General features: G+C 39.7%; 1 protein-coding gene across 1 annotated transcript in view; it reads right to left on the reverse strand.

The window, feature by feature from the left end:
• Nucleotides 1–17,479, reverse strand: part of pappaa (pregnancy-associated plasma protein A, pappalysin 1a) — a 114,288-nt gene that overhangs the window by 10,915 nt on the left and 85,894 nt on the right. Inside the window, exons 15-21 of the mRNA XM_042509428.1 lie at nt 17,282–17,465; nt 15,778–15,979; nt 15,404–15,638; nt 13,742–13,889; nt 13,250–13,365; nt 8,371–8,442; nt 6,545–6,643 (exon numbers count right to left, since the gene is read on the reverse strand). Of these exons, the coding sequence (XP_042365362.1) occupies nt 6,545–6,643; nt 8,371–8,442; nt 13,250–13,365; nt 13,742–13,889; nt 15,404–15,638; nt 15,778–15,979; nt 17,282–17,465 (1,056 nt within the window). The remainder of the gene's footprint in view (nt 1–6,544; nt 6,644–8,370; nt 8,443–13,249; nt 13,366–13,741; nt 13,890–15,403; nt 15,639–15,777; nt 15,980–17,281; nt 17,466–17,479) is intronic.

The following is a 17,479-nucleotide window of genomic DNA, read 5'->3' on the forward strand; positions in this document are numbered from 1 at the left end:
CTGTTGATGAGCAGTACAATTAAATATACTGTACACAATACCTGCCTGTGTATAAAATAAATGCCACCAGCAATAAGTTCAGACAGTTCATAGTTGACATCAAATGACCCCCACTGTGACAACAAAATCAATAACAACAAAATCTGTGTTCAGGAACAATTAAATAAGTTGGGACAAAGTCTTCACTTGTGGTCAAAAGAAGAACATTGATTTCCCACCCTGGGGGAAAACACTGCCTGCCTTTGTCACCCACAAGTGTGTTACTCAGCAGTTCAGAGGAGAGAGACTGTCATAAATGAATTACAGATTCCTTTTGTCATATATTCTGTCATTTTGTTTTGTTTTTAAAGGTTTTTATGCAACTCCATTCTTGGCCGTGTGCCTTGCATGTTTTCAGTTTGGAGAAAATCAGAATCAGGTGCAAAGCACCCTGTTTCTGTTTTGACTGAGTAGATCAAATAGGGATGACTATGAGGATAAGCTTTGCCCAAGAGCAATAAACAACTAAACCTAAATGCCCAACTAAACGTAAGTACCGCAATGATAATATGGAGGACATTTTAAATGTGGGAAAAAATGTCCAAGTAATCTAACAACAAGATGAAGTTGTCAGGAGGGCTGTGTGGCTAATAATTTTAAACTGACATTCAGGTTGATTTGAGATTCATTCATGAATGTTCATACTGGCAAATGCATTAACCAACATGTGTGTGCAAGCAGGCAGCATCAATTAGGCAATGGGCTCACAAACTAACAAGGGAAAGGGATTATATCAAACATCTGGCTTTCCTCTGTTCCCATATCAGTTTCACATATCAGCTTAATCCCTTAGTGTTTCCTTTTTGTTTCTCACCCACCCTCCCCCCCCCCACACACACACACACACTTCTGGCAGCCAATAAATCAAATCATGATTGGTTATTTCAGAGCAATTTTTCGTATCTTTCCAAATAGTTTCCAGGGGACCTACTAGTGGAAAACATCAGCGAGACTCTTTCTTTAAATAATGCCAGGGCAAAATGCCTTCCAGCAGAATTTAGACACCAGCCTGGAGTTCTTGAGCCCAACTACAGTATGATACTTACTGTATCATACTGTAGCAGCCCACTGAATGTTTCAGTAGTTGGAATCTAGCTGCTTTTCACCCAATCCGTCTTTGCTGGCGTGACAGAAGTTAGTACCAAGTAAGTAATTTGAGCCTCCATTTGCCTGTAGTTATTATTTCAGTCAACTGCTAACACCTGTTTTGCAGACACTACTATTGACCATCGGCATGTAGCATCCTTGGCTTGAAAAACAGCAGCAGTAAACTAGGGCCAGATTCCTCTGCAAGGATTAAAATCCAACTGAAATCACATATAGTTATCCTCTTATACAGTAAAACTAATGCAAACATGTTTTTTTAAATTTATTGTCAACTATTTTTTTCTTATCATTAAAAGCAAGAAAAATAGAAAGACATGTCCATGTTTGATTGACAGCAGCTGGCGGGCTGAGCCCCGGCAGGGGAGCAGGACAGACAATTTAAAAACTTTCACTTTAGTTTAAAAGCCATGGGCAGCCAATTTTGTGTAAGCATTGGTATTGAAGAGAAAAGACCACACCAGCATCTCAACAGACTGACCAACTTATCTAGCCTGCAAACTGAAGATAGTGGTGCACTTTTACAGGGTGATATCTTATGTTGCAGCAGAAAAAAATGAACAGACTTCAGGACTAATCTTAGACTAAGGACAATTTATTCATCAAAAATCTGTCTTCAGTTTTGCACACTTCTTTTTGGGAAGTGGGCCAAAATGTTAAAACCATTCAGGAATTTCATTTTTTAAAAGATAGATTTCTTACTTGACACCCAAGTGTAAGATGTATAGTTAAACCGACAATGCCCTCCTTTGACGTATATGGTAGCAAATCCAAAATCTTTTATTAAAGCTGCTAAAGCGGCCGTTAATTTCTGTGAAAGTCGGATAATGCACGCAGAGAGTTTGGACCCTGGAGTGAGATATTTCACATGATGTAGTGCTTCCAGTGCCCACTAGATGGCTCCGAAGGGCACATAAATTCCACGTCATCTTGGCGTCATTTGTAGACCAAAACATGAAAATTTCATGTAAATTAAAACATAACTGTCTTGCAAGGCTTACTTCTTGTTGCCAGTAGGTGGCGCTATTACGAATGTGAATACTGACATACAGATGTGTTCAGGGTGGGACCCTTATCAAACCTATGAAGATTTTTTAGGCAGATGTACACTAAAATTACAACAAGTTCCTGTTTTATGGTGAAACATAAAAATTATACACTGTGCCACGGGAAAAACATGAAAATTTTGCACAGACCTTTGATAACTTTTCATTACCAAGGGGTTAAGATTGGACACACCAAATTTGAAGTCAACTGGATTAATCCTGTAGGACAACTTCACAAAAGTGCAATGCTGGAAATCGCCAAAAATGAGCACAAAATTCAATATGGCCAACTTCCTGTTGGGTTTGGGGGATGGGTCCAAGAGCTTTTTGTGCTTCTGGGCATGATACATAGGTGTACTGAATATCGTAATTGTAAGTGAATCTGGCTATTGGGGCAACACACTGTGGAGTAATTTTGCCACGCCTGTTTCTAAAACCACAAAAATACAAAATTTTTCGCCAGGCCGGACATGATTACCAAGTTTCAGGAGTTTTTGAGCATCATTAGACCTCCAAAAATGCGATTCATTTGGCAGGAAAACAACAATTCCTTGCATTCCAAGAGGGTCCTCACTTGGTTCGTGCTCAGGCCCTGACAAGACCTATAGTCTGCTCTGCTCTCACCCAGCTCAACCATAATACGAAACAATAAACATCCTAAACACAAATCACCAGCTCATTCATGACTACATAATTGATTCGTCTTCAAACACTGTTTCAGTTTGAGTATAAAAGTATCACAGTCAGGATCCAGTTCGAGTTCAGTAGGTAAGGAATTCCACATGTAGATTGCTCTAACAGAGAAAGCTGGTTGTCTAAGTGAGGATTTATGTAAGGGCACCTTACAATTCCTACTGGATGCTCCACGTGTTACTGAGCCTGAGACTCTGAGTGGAACCACGAGATCACTGAGCACCTGAGGAGCCTAATCATGTAGGCATTTATGGATGGGTTTAAGGCTGGCAAATCCAATAAAATGATCAAAACTTAACATATTTAATTTCTTCACAATATGGCAATGATGTGATCTTATTGGCTTTCTGTCCAAAATTTTAATTGCCCGATTGTATCATCAGAGGCTTGATAGTTGTAGAAGATGCTTGTGACCACAAGGTGACACAGCAGCTTAAAGGTTAAAGGATCATAGAATGCATGAAAGCATTCTTCTTGCTGCAGTAATTCAATGGAGGCTTTCCCCCCATTTGGGTTTGTAAGTAAAAGTGAGTTATGCAAGTTCTGGCTGAGCCCCTGCACTGGAATGGGGCCAGAAGATGTAGAGATAAGATAGCGTCAATCAACAGCAGCGAAACCACTTCATGAGTGAGGTCACTTCCCAGCAGGCTGCTCACCGACTTTCCTGCTGCTATTGAACTTAGGATACAATACCTCATGTCTGATACTAAAGTTATGGATAAAGGACAGAAAGAAATTATGGACCTTTGGACTTCTTTCTAGCTGGAGGTGGGTTATGAATATTCATAGCCTAGTAGCTAATGCATCAATTAGCGGTGGTTGTCGGAGGAGTCGTTGTTTGGCAAAATTAGCACAACAAGGAGAAGTTTTTGTATTTCTATCCGTGGAGTGAAACTGTGGAACAGTCTGACTGAGGAGCTTAAACAATGTCCAAACATAAACCAGTTTAAAAAGCGGTATAATGAAATGGCTTTCACAAGGTACATAAATGAAGAGGGTGTTTGACGACTTCAAAGTGATTTCCATTTATTTATTTATTTATTTATGTGTGTTGTTTGTGTCTTCCTTGTTAACTATTGTACAGGGTATATTAATAAAGAAGCTGAATAATTAACCATTAGTGCATTATGGAGAAGCGGTGGGATTAAATAAGTTTGCACTTCTTCCCACTCCTTTTTGGATCTGTCAGATCACTAAATGTTCAGCTTTTTTGTATTTATTTTTTTATTTATGTATATATATATTATTTTCTTTTGTATATTAAATTTTTTGTCTGCTTGTAAACGTATAACTTTTTCTTTTCCCTGTTATGTTTACATGTTCGAAATAAAAATATTCATTAATTCATTCTCTCTCAAGGCTCCTGGCAAGTCCCTTGTGATTACCTGATTAAAGTCCAACTTAAATATTTAAGTATTTAAAATTTTATCAGTGTGTTTATTTTTCATAAAATTCCGGTAAAAGTCTTTGACGCTTGTTTTATTGGTGTCGCACAATTGAAATGGCTGTCTCTCCTCTTCCTGGTTTAGCTTGCAACTATGGGAAAGAGCCGTCAAATCAAGTCATCTGAGTTGGTCTTTAAGATCGGCAGAACATCAGCGCGTCTTCTTGACTCTTAATCATAATGCAGTCTTTAAGAGTGGTGAATCCCACCTCAGCAAAACTTGGAGAACTTTTGCAAAATAAAACATGATGTGGTCTTTAACTTCAGAAAACAGTGAGAACCAGAAGAAAACATATCCTGGCAGTCGATGTTGGATTTCTTCGGATCCAGCTTTGGCTATGGTAAACGGGTCGAGTAAGGAGGGCAAATACACCAAATGGTTTAGTAAAAAATAAGGTGTAGGTCAAATTTTTGCAGTATTTAACTTCATAAGTTGCATGCACCAAAGTACAAGAAAAAAAAAGAATTTTGTGCCCTGTACCACCAGGGTACTAGGAGGTACACTTGTGTGCCTCATACTTACATTGAACCGTCGGGAAAACAATGTGGATGTGACCATTTAAAAATGATGCAACAGTGCTGTTTGAAAATCTTATTCCACTACTGGCAGCCATGCCTTTGTTATTCTATTGCCAATGTTTTTGCAGACAAAGGTTTAGGAAAGGAACAAATGATAAACATCAAAGAAGCCGTCTCTGGAAAGATGTTGTGAGCCAGGAAAGAAACATGATTATTCCTGTCCTCATGGCAAAGGATCCAAAACTTCGACGAAAAACACAAAAGGTGGACCGGAAGCAATCATGGGAACTTTGATTGCACAGTGAAAGATGGCCCTTCTACGTCCGTTTTCCCCAGAGAGGAAATAAAGAGGCTTTCCAGTCAGACACACTGACACAGCCAGTGAGACACATAGACTGCAATATAAGTCCAGCCAGACATAAGGATGGATATGCCAGGAGTACAACTAAAGTCCCTCGCCAGATTCACAGAAACAGGCTAGGCCAGAGAAGCAGATGCTGCCACACAGAAGCTACAATACACTTCCAATCAGTTTCTTTGCCAGCAGCTGGCTGGAAAGAACCAGACAATTCACCTCCCTGAATTAAGAGAGCTACTATCCCAAGGATGACAAAAGTTTTTGTCATACCCAGCTTAATGCTGAAATACAACACAGCTGATTGAGTGCTGAGAGATTAGAGTTTCTATTCATTAGGAACCCTTATTTTGTGTATTGGGTAACTTTCAGCCTCACCTCACTCCAAGGTCATCAAAAACCAACACTTTGTCCTGCCACTCCTGTTTGATTCTGATGCACAACGCTCCCTGTCGTGACTGTATGAAATTGGCCAAGCTTTTAACTAACTCCCATCAACTGCATAATTAGACGATTAACTGTTATAAAGAGTAAAAAGTCTGTGAAGGGGGGTGGTTTGGGTGATGGACGATGATGGAAAAACAGGACTTTCACCCAAGAGACCACTGGTTGTGTCCTGTGTGAAACGAAAAGTCGACTGTTGTATACAGTATGGAATTTAAGTACATCAGATGGTCAAGTCTAAACCAAACCAAATCATTTTGTGGCCTAAGGAGACAACTGTGCTTCTTATACAGATGCCAGAGTGCATCAGAATCAAATGCAGAAAGGGCATGACAAAGCATCCGCATTTCACAACCTGGAAATGAGAATGATTGTAACTTCACAGGAATACCTGCACACAAAGACAAGTGTAGATGTTTTACACATTAGGAGTCTGAATATCACAGAAAAACAAAGACTACTGATGAAGTTTGACAACTCCCACTGTTTTGGATGTGTATCAGTAATCTGTCTACCAGTAATGTAAGGCTGGACACAAAGCAAAGGAAGGAAGAATCTGTTTAGAGATGTTCCAAGAGGTGAATTACAGCAGTCCTCAACAGTATATTCAGTTGTAGTTTCCATCATACCTAAAAATGAACACTCATAAATGTCAAAGCTTGATAATGGCAACCTCCACTGGATGCATGGCAGTGAGAAAATGAAAAAGTCTAAGCGAGTTAGGCACGGGGAAAGGGAAAAACGATCTCATGTGGGAGGTGGGATTTATTCCTAAGCTTTGTGTGACTCTGAGTTGGGGAACAAACACTGACTGTTGATCAGTGTGACCAGGACCAAATCCAACATCATCTCTTTGTCTGAAGGGTACGGTTTATCCTGAGGTACAAGCATGCCACTAACCTTCTTGGTCTTGACGGTGGATTGGCAGCAGTCTCCTCCGTCATAGTTGCAGAAGGCTCTATTGTTGACCGAATCACAGTAGTTGTCTCCCATGAATGGCTTTATCAAAGAGATAGGGCATCAATTAGACAAGAACAATGAGGGAGAAAAATGTTACATTTAAACTGGTTGAAAATGGTTAGAAGGTTAAGAAGCAGAGAGGCATTGTCTAGTTTTCCCTGAGCATTAAAGGGCCTTCTAGAAGTCTGAATAAATTTGCTGATGAATCTCATACATTTAATTTCCCTCATCTTTCAGGGTATTTTTTTGAGCTCTTAGTGGTCCAGGAATGTAAATCAATCAGAGGACACCATAAACTATCCACTGCACAAAACACTCCAATAAGGTGATTTATTGGGTCGGCCTCACCCTCTCCACTTGGGTGACCAATCAGGTTATCCAATTGGCCTAAAATGAGTACATGATATCATTCTTCCAGCGACATGAAATGGAATTCTTGTTGTATACATGCAAATCCTCCATTTTTCAGAGAAATGACATGTTTAGCACATTTTTACATGACCTTGTGTCAAAGATGTTATTAAGCAGTAATAACATCAGATTACAGTAAGTTAATTAGTGTCAGTAAAACTCTGATACCAGATACCCATGTACCAACAGCATTTTTAATTGGCTCACAAGCTCCTAAGCGGCCTTTTCTCAACAATCACCGGTGCATATGGGTGGATTATGATACAATGGGCCCCTGGGCACAGACATGCAAAAGGCCCCAAGACTTCTCCTACACAGGGGCAAGTCACAAAGGCTCTGTGGGGTTCTGCCTTGTTTTGCTGTTGTTGTTGTTGTTGTTGTTGTTGTTTTGCGTCTCTCTGTAGCTGTCAAAATCTCTTTGTGGTTCTGAGTTTCTTTGTTGTAATTTTGTGTGTTCTTGTGGTCATTTTGTGGTTTTTTTTGTAAACATTTTGTGTCTCTTTGAGGTCTTTTTTGTGTCTTAGGGTCTTATGTGTATTTTTTGTGGCTGTTTTGTGTCTCTGTGTAGTTGTCCTGTGTCTCTTTGTAGTTCTTTTGCATCTCTTTGTGATCATTTTATGTCTATTTGTAGTTCCTTTGCATATCTCGGTAGTGGTTTTGTGTCTCTTTGAAGGGATTTTTGTCATGTATAGGTATATTTGCCATTTTTGATTGTTTTGTGTCCTTTGCAAGTGAGTTAAAACACTACTGTATGTTAACTCCACCCCTACATCAGCTAGGCTGTAGGAAAAAAACTGCCTGTGAATCTCATCCCTACCTGGAAGTATGTTAAGACAGATAAATCAAACCATTCTAACAAGAGACTCAGTCTTTACCCACAGTGCAGGTTGGTCTGAGTGTTTTACTTGTCCGGCATCTGCCAGTCCATTGTCCATCCAAATCCATTGGCCAAGCGCAGCAAATAAAATTTTATGAAACTACATTTGTAGGCTGTTACGACTGCAATTCATTTGTTTCAAAGCTGGTTTCTTTGGGTGTGTTCTTTGTGTGACGGGGGAATCATTTTTATATACCCAGACAAGCATTGCCATGTGTATGTTTGGTGTTATTTTCATGCTTGTATGAATATGTATATTCAACATGAAAGTGGACCAAACTGTGATACTGGCCACTTTAAGCATTAATGCTGAAATCTGGGAACATTTTATATCAGGACACAATTCTCATCGCTCTGTTTGGTTTGTGATCAAGGAAGGTGGAAGGATTAAAGTATTAAAGTCCTGTATGATAGATGAGACTATTACTCCCCAAAAACAAAGACAAATACAAAAATCTAATTCAGGTCGGGCCCATACCTCACATCCTTTGATGCAGTGGAGCAATTCTGGGTGTGGATACCATTTCAGTCCCATTGTACAGACTATGCTCTGGAAGATAAGACAAAAGTTGAGGTTAAGTGTAATTATTTAAGAAATACTGGTGCATAAAGGGGGTTATTTCACTTATTTGCTTAACAGCTTTTAGACAGACTGTGTTCTGTAAGACTGCATTTCAGTTCACATAACTCTAATACTAACTACAGTCACTGCACTTTCTTGCCACACACACACATACTCACACACACCTAACACAGCGAAACAACGGGGTTATCGAAAAGGCTCATGTGCTACACATGGAGGCTTTCTTTGTGAATCCTTGTTTGATTTGCACTGACCTTTTTCCACCTCAGAACAAAGCGGAATAAGTTGATTTTTACAAGATATAACTTGATAAAATATGGTGTTTTTTCATAACTTTGTCATAGCCCCAGGTGGTGAAAGAGCTGAGAGCAAGAGGGAGAGAGGGAGAGAGACAGAGGTAAAGAGCAACATGTTCTCAAATATCTCTGCAGAATGTGTGGAATCCCATCCCGTTCTCCCACTGCGCTCTTCATTGAAATGCAACAGAAAACATTTGTGTCCAGGGGAGGTGGATGCAATACGGATAGAATATGTACCTGCATGTGCAAATGTAGGCATATTTTGTAGGTACGTGAAAAGTTCACATGACTCTGGATGGGCATATGTACCTGTGCTGTGTGGTTATGTCTTCATAAACTGTGTGTTAGGCATAAAGGGGCAGCTGTATACAGTATGAGTCTAGTTGATCCAGCAGGGTTTTGTTTGACCCCAGACTTGGATAGTAGTGTGCGTGATCAAAAGTGTCATCCACAGCAAAGGGCTGTCTGACCTTAGATTGGTCTATTTCTCAGACCCCCTGTGTCCCAATATCTCCCAAAGTTGACGTGCTTTTCTTTTGTTGCTGCAACCTAAGGTATTTTTCATTTCAGTGCTGTCAGCAAATCAATGCAAAAAAAAAAAAGAAAGATGGGGGGGTTGAAGGTGGAGAGAAAGAACAACATAGCATCTGAGGACAACCGAGAGCTGTGGGAATAACCGTTCTACTACTGTGATGTAGCACTGCAAAGCAGAATGCAGGCAGTGGTATGCATGTGTGTTCAGTAGTGAATCCGATGATGGTTAGTCCCTATATGGTGGAAGATTAAGCACATTATTTTGTCTTAGAGGTGAAACTTTCTGCAACTCCTGTACTTTTATTCTCTCTTTCCCGTGCTCTGCTATGATGATGTCATCCAGAAACTCCTTCTCTTCCGCTCTCTCATTTTCTCTCTCACTCTTTTTTTCCCTCTCTCAGCAAGGCCGTAAATCATGATAATCCATGATCGTGGCCTGGCCTCACCCCTCACTACGTATAGGATCCTCACCCTCTGAAGCCTCCCGGGGCGCTGATACCACATAAAAATAGATCCCTATCTCAGCGCCACCACAGACGAGGTCATGTCATGTAGAAAATGACTAATTCCACAGCAAGCCCGACAGGGTAATTTTGCTGATAAAGGGGGAGGAGGGTGCTAGGGGCGCAGAATTGTTAGAGATAGAGGGACAGGAAAGAGAAGAGGAGGAGGTGGAGGTAGGGAGGCAGGAGCGAATTCTAAGTGGGTCACACTAAGAACCGAAATACAACTAGTTTAAAGGCAATAAATCAACATCACTTATTAAGTTGGGAAACATTAACCTCCAACTCAGCAAAGTAGAACTAGAAAGTGCATTTGGGGACATGAATTCTCTTTTAGATACCGTATGAAGAATCTGACGCTAGAGGGGAGTTTAGAAGTTATGATGTCTGCTCCAACTTACTACACGCCTACTGTTACTACAACTGTAAGCTCTTGTCATGATTGATTTCTTTTTCCACCAGAGCAACCACCTCCTGCTCTTGTTTCTCAATACCATTGCGTGACAGCCTGTGCATTCCTCATATCTTATATCTTAGCAATATGTATCTGCTCTGTATAGCCCTTGGTTTTTTTATTTTATTTCCTGTTGCATCCATTTTTCTGTTTCTAGAGTTAATGAGCAGCACTCCCATGAAGGATCTTTCAGACTTTAGACAAGGCAAATTTCTGTCCACTCATCATCAGGATGCCTGTAATTTATATGATTACTGTTGAAATAGGTAAAGCCTGTGTGCACATCCTCGTCACCAGAATTAAAATGTGTCCATTTTACATTTTTGCAATGCATGGATTTACTACATTTGCACATACATACATATGATATCTACATTTTTAAAGTGACATACTCCAAACTACATGTGAGCTGAATTTCTCACCAGGAGGAGGGAGTTGTATTTGGTAAAGGCGGGTTGACTGCCAAGCAGCAGACAGTCTCAGACCACTGTATATAATATACAAAAGCGGATATTTTAGGGGAGTTTGTTGTGAGTTTCGGGAAATTTCCAGCCATGTTAGTAGGGATAAAAGCACATATTTCTTAACAATAGTCCATATTTGAAGTGACCAGACTAAGTTCTTTTTAACGACAGTTAAAGCTATGTCTATGGTGACATAAACATGGCACATTTACAGTTGTGTTGGTAGCCGCCAGACTGAAATTTCAAGCCGTGTTTGTTGAGACAAAAGCAGGTATTTCTTGCAGAGTCTGGGACATTTCCAGCCGTGTTTGTTTGTTTTGGGTGTTGTTTGATGAGAGTTAGCTATATTTCCAGTAGGTTTGTAGCAACAAACCCAGGTATTTTTACAAAGAGTTTGGGATATTTCCAGCCGCTTTTGTAGCAGCCACACTGGATATTTTTTAATGAGAGTTGTGGACATTTACAGCTGTTTTTGTGGCAACAAAATCAGGTACTTTTTTATAGTTTGCGACATTTTAAGACATGTTTGCAGAGAAAAAAGTGAGTATTTTTTAGTGAGAGTTCAAGAAATTTCCAGAAGTGTTTCTCAGCAACAACATTTTTTTAGCCAAAGAAGTAGGTATTTATTTAAGCCAAAAGACAATGTTTTCCTAACCCTAATCAAGTGCTTCTTGAGCCTTAAAGCTAACCATATGTTAACCACAGCATTTTCACAACATCAAATTGTAACTTACAACTTAAAGTATCATCACATATAAATGTAACATATTTGTGGTTTGCAGAAACGAACAGTGCCAATATTTATTCTGGCGATTGGGTTGCTGTGCGTGTATGTTTGTAATATAACTGGCTGTCCTTTCATTATGTGGGCTTTATCAACACAGGAACTCTGGAATTAATCCATTTTAAATCAGTGTCAGTTGACAGGTAGTGGCACAGGCCAAAACATGGCACATGCTTACATGCACACTGCCAGAAAAAACTCTTCCTCCTCCAACCTCCTAACCCTGGTGCATGTCTGAAACACTCACCCCACCATCCTCACTTCTCTGACTTATGCTATCCACTGCCCCCAACAGTATAGCCTCAGGTCTTAAATTACCTCTGAGCACAAATCATATCAATTACACAAATCCATGAAAAACAGATCATTTCATGTCCACGTGGCCCAAGCCACCCCTCTCTCCCGACATCCACCACAAAAAGCTGCTGACTCAGTGTGACTCTGAAACAAAAACAAAAGGAGTTGTAGGGAAAAAATACAGTGAGAAATACAATGTGTTCCTTTACTCGGCCGTGGCTTCTCTCTTCTCCCTCTCTGGTTACAAAACTTGATGCTATTTAGTGAGATCTTTCTCAGACTCTACAGCTAAAAGGGAATTTAGCTGACAGAAAGACTAAAAACTAATTGCCTATCACTGACATTAATCAAACTAAAAGGGAGAGTAAAATTAGAAGGGTAAGTGTAGTCTAGTACTCTTTACCTACACACACACACACACATGCGCATACACACACACGTACGCACACAGACACTCACTGTAGCCCTTCCTCCACCTCTTGGCCCCACCCACAAACTTTATATAAACCCAACATGGGTGGTTTAAAATGACACCATGGGGGCGCTGGGTGTCACTCAGTGGCACCTCCACAGGGACAAGCTGTACAAAATTGTGTGTAATGACATTACCCAAAATAACCTCTAATCTCTTTATTTTGCTATCTGCCAATTTAAGCAAATATAACTTAATTTGTACAGCCAGTAGCTGTGAGTGTAACTTGATTAAAATGAGGTCATTAGGTTTATTCAGAAAATTAAAGTAAACACTGGTGACAAGTCATTTGATATAGTTTTAAAACCTATTTACAACCTAACAGTGGTGGTGGAGTTCGTTTTGTTTTTGTTTTTCCACTAGAGGTTATTTCTGGTTAAACCTTAAATACCTTGATCCAGTGATCCTCTGCTGTATATTCAGATATCTTTCAAAAGTATTCAAACTACTGAAACCTGAGAAAACTGGTTTGATTTCTTTCATGAAAACATGGAAAAAACATACAAAATATCTTAAATCTTTTCTTTTTTGGCTTTTTCTAAAGGTAATGTTCTTGTTACTTTTTACGGAGTTCTTGCAAATTTTTGGGCCATTTCTTGTTAAGTTGGTTGTTGCCTTCTTCACATGCTTTTGAAAGAAATCGTGCCAATTTGCTCAGGCTTCAAAGGGTTAAAGCAAACCCATGGGAAATGGAATATCAGTGAAGGGACAACACCGAGAAGATTGTGAACGTATCATATTGGGGACAGGGATGCAAGAGGGCAGCAGCACGTTTTCGCACTTAGAATTAAAAATAGAATGGAAATGTTTGAAGGGTTGCCATGCTGGCGTTTTGCATTGTGGGAAATAGAGCCAGGATGTGGACACTATGCGTGAAATTCCTTACAGGCGAGTTGTGGATCACAGAACTTTGTAAAGTGCGTCTGTCAGAGCTGTGAGGCGGACACAAACACACGTCCAAACATACCTTGACTTTGAGCGGGTTCCTCCAGTGCTCTTTAAGTACACTTTCTACAGTCATGTTGCTAGGGAGGAGTACCACATCATTGTTACTCTCTCTGCACGTCAGCTCACACTCCTCACCTGTGTGTGTGTGTGTATGTGTGAGAGAGAAAAAGAGAAACAGAAGAACAAAACCAATAAAAGTATGTACAAACAACACTTAAATCAAAGGCATTTCATCGAGATATCCTTCCCCCGTTCATGTATAAATGATTGTGAAACTGTGTGATATTCAGTGCCAGTTTACATTACAGTGGATCAGACATTTTGTTGACTCTCATTAGGAACATTTTTAAATAATTATAAGCAGTACAAACAGAAAAGGAATGAGTAATGCGAACAATGAAGAATAATAGTCACTTAACAAAAGCTGTCAGTAGTACAAACAATGAAAGATGACATCAGGAGTAAGAAAACTGAATGGTCATTATACAACAGTAAATGTGTGCATACAGACCTATGCCGTGTCCTCGCTTGCATGAGTACTGTAGGCTATAATGGAGGTTTTGAGGTAAAGAACACTGGCCTTTGCTGTGTGGGCATAGGCGGAACGACCCTGTCCAGTTTCCATCCTTCCTACATCGGATCACATTGGACCCTGCACCCTGAAATAACACATATATTGACAGGCAAACAATTATACACACACACGTCGACACGCAAACACGAGCAGGCCAAGGACATTGAGATGGCATCCCGTTGCAAAGAGGGAAATACGATCCAATTTTTATCAGGCACCCAACTCACACCGCCTGAGAGGCAGAACAGATTAAAAGGTGTATACATTTCAAAAGTCTGTGGTGGCAGGACTATTCTGGAAATCAATAGCAATCTAATTAGCATGGCGTCAAATTGAGTAGGGCTAAGGGAGACAGGGAGAGAAACAGGCAGGGAGAGACAAGTGTCCAGACAGTGAGGGCAGTGTAGGAAGTATTAGATATAAGAAACTGAGGATAGTGAGCGTATGTGGAGAATAATTCTTTATCAAAATTGTGCATCTCATCGTCTGATATTTTATACTGAATTTTGCATTTTATTTGACCTACATATACAGTAGTTGATATTTTTAAAAAAGTGTGTTTCAAAATCAAAAATACATATTTTTTCTCTTACACGCAGAACTATTTATTAGTACTGATTGTTTTGGTGTCGGTTGTTATCAGCCATAGAGATGTCTGCCTTTTCTCAGATATAATGGAACTAGATGGCATTCATGTTGTGGTGCTCATGGTGCCAAAAGATTAAAAAAAAATTTAAAAACTCAAAAGCAATGGCTTTTTTTCTAGAAATCATGACCTGGTTACTCAAGATAATCCACAGACCTTGTTGTGAGCAGTTTCATGTAAGAACAATTTTCTTTCTACCAAACTGCACCCGCTAACCGAATCACCACATAGGAGGAAGCATACATCTACTCATGGACAAGACACTCATATTTGTGTCAGCATGAGATGTAAACATTAAAGTTGTCCTTCTCGACTGAACTGTAATGTTAGGTAGTTCAGTGGTGCTAGGTGAGTTAGCTGTAGATGTACACTTCCTCCTGCATGGTGAGGTGGTTGGCGGTTGCAGGTCGGTAGAAAGAAAAGTTCCTACGTGAAACTGCTCACAACAAGGTCTGGGGATTATCTTGAGTATCTATCTTGATTCATAATTCTGGAAAGATGTCAAACTGATTTTTTAGGCTTTGAGCACTACAAGTCAAGTGCTGTCTAATTCTATTACATTCAAGAGAAGGGAGACATCTCCATGGCGGGTCCAACACTAGGAAACTTGCACTTATACAATCTAGATTGATAAATAGCACTACAGATGAGAGGAAACACGCATTTTTGATTTTGTGTCAAAAAAACTGTCCCTTTAAACAAACATGACTTATATTGCCTTGTGGGGGGGCTTGGCATTCAAAATCCAACAAATGTAAATGCTTCTAATGAAATAGACAGTATAGTTTTTAATATACTATTCACTACATCTATGCCAGGCCTCAAAGTGATAATCAGTGAGAATGCAAAGACAGGAGAAAAAGAGAGAATGTCTACTTTTTATACACATGACAAAAAGAAGACAAACATATAGGTAAAGCAAGAAAAGAAAGAGAGGAAAGAGATGGACAGACCTGCTTGCATGGAGCGTGCAGCAGCCTCACCGTATGGGCAGAGCCTCCTGTGGCGGCGATAGCTGTATTACCGGCAGGATCAGAGCAGTTGAGTTTGCAGACGCTGTCAAAGCGGAAGCCATCAGTGCAGTGATAGGAGCCGTGGAAGATGGGAGGTGGGGGATCACAAGTCACTGGCTCGCATGCTCCTTCTAGCCAGCTTCCATCCTCTGTGCACTGGCGCTTAAATGCACGCCTAAGGGGAAAGAAGACAATTAACAGGTAGCCTTGTGGGCGTCGTATAAATTTAGTATAAATTCTTTTTTTCAATTGGAAATATTTTCTGATAAAGAATCTAATTAATAAACAATAACCATTTCTATGTCTCTCTTTACCTCTTAGGTTTGTTAGTGACATGATAGCCTGGCTTGCACTTGTACTTGCAGAGGGTGCCCACTTTGAGGCCTGTCTCATTGCAACGCTTGGTCTGCAGCACAGCATTAGGCACAGGAGGAGGAGCTGGGCAGCGAAGCTCACAAAGAGCCTCTGGGAAAGACCACAGACCATCTTCCAGGCAGGTAAGAGTGTTGTTTGTACCTGAGGAGAGAAGAGAGAAAGGGGTAGATGAAAAACAAAAAAAACAGCATTGAACAGTGATTTCATTGAAAATATATGAAGAAAGAAAGAGAAAGAAACTAATGAAATATGGACAATTAAATGACTGAAATTAATATGGACAAAATAATTTAAAAATGTTGTAATTCTGACTTTTATATATTTGTTATTCATGTTATCATGAAATATAAAATCTATGATATCGCCTGTGGTAATAATGTTTAAAAAAGTTGAAAAATAATGCAACTTATTCCCTGAAAAATATAGAATTAATCAGGTTCCTAATGTAAATTAAATTTGTTTATACCATGGTCAGGGTGAATCTTTGATTCTGATTGGTTGCAGGGTGCATTAAGTTCTGATAATGGAAACTTTTACTCTGGCACTCCTGTGCAAGAGTTTACACTAGCCCTCACAATAAAGTTGACAAGATTAGCCTGCCTGTTCCTCAGCATAAACTGGTGTGAAGATGATTCATCCAGAAATTAACTGCCATCTTCCTAAAGCCCCCCTCACTACCTTCTTGTTAGCACCCTTAGTGGCCTGAAAACATAGTCACTAGATGAAAACACTTCAGTTGATAGCAGCTTTCTTCTAAATAGTACCACTTGTAATAGTTGCTGGAAATTGTTTAAGCTGCAAATGTACTTTTGCTGCAAGGGAAATTATACTTTACTCAGTATTGTCCAACCTGTAAGATCCTTCATCTATGGATCACACTTAGCTGCACACAATAGTGTAGTTGTTAAATATACTGCCAGATTATGTTGTGTGTCCACCATATGCTGTGTTAGTATTAGACTTTGAATCTTGCTAGCATAATGTTAGCTTTTTTGGCTAATAGCTGAGCCAAAGGGTTCTTTGAGCTGAGCGGACTCAAAATATTTCCTTTTGCCAAGTTGTATCTAAGATTTGTCCTATTTACTGGTGTAATGAACAATATCTCCATTGCATAAAAAACAGATGGTAATGATTGTTTCAGGTATTGTTCAAAACCTTAGATGTGACTAAGGACACTGAGTCATGGCTAAAAAAAAAAAAAAAACTTCAGATGTTTGCAAAATGCATGAAACATATATGAAAAGTCTTATTCCTTTTCTTTTTGGGCAATTGACCATGGAATAAGCAGGACAATACCCTTCAAGGTGTCCATAATCAGGAACTAATCAAAAATTGCAAAAATTACATAATTCATCTCTCACCCCTTGACAATAAAAATAAACCTAAAGATAATAGCACGAAAAAGGGCATTTCTGCATGTATGTGCTCCACTATGCATCTTACCTACGAGCTGGGCAGGTTCTCGACATTGAAAGGTAATCTTCTTGCCATAGGTGGTGCCCTCAGGAAACTTGAAATGGGCAGGATGAACATGGTATTTGTCTGGCAGACCACAGTCAACAGGCTCACAAGACACCTGTTTGTTCCACTTTCCATTTGCGCAGGTTATAGTCACTGAAGAGTCTGACTGCAAAATAAGAG

This window comes from Plectropomus leopardus, chromosome 20 (genome assembly GCF_008729295.1).
Source record: "Plectropomus leopardus isolate mb chromosome 20, YSFRI_Pleo_2.0, whole genome shotgun sequence".
Taxonomy (NCBI): domain Eukaryota; kingdom Metazoa; phylum Chordata; class Actinopteri; order Perciformes; family Serranidae; genus Plectropomus; species Plectropomus leopardus.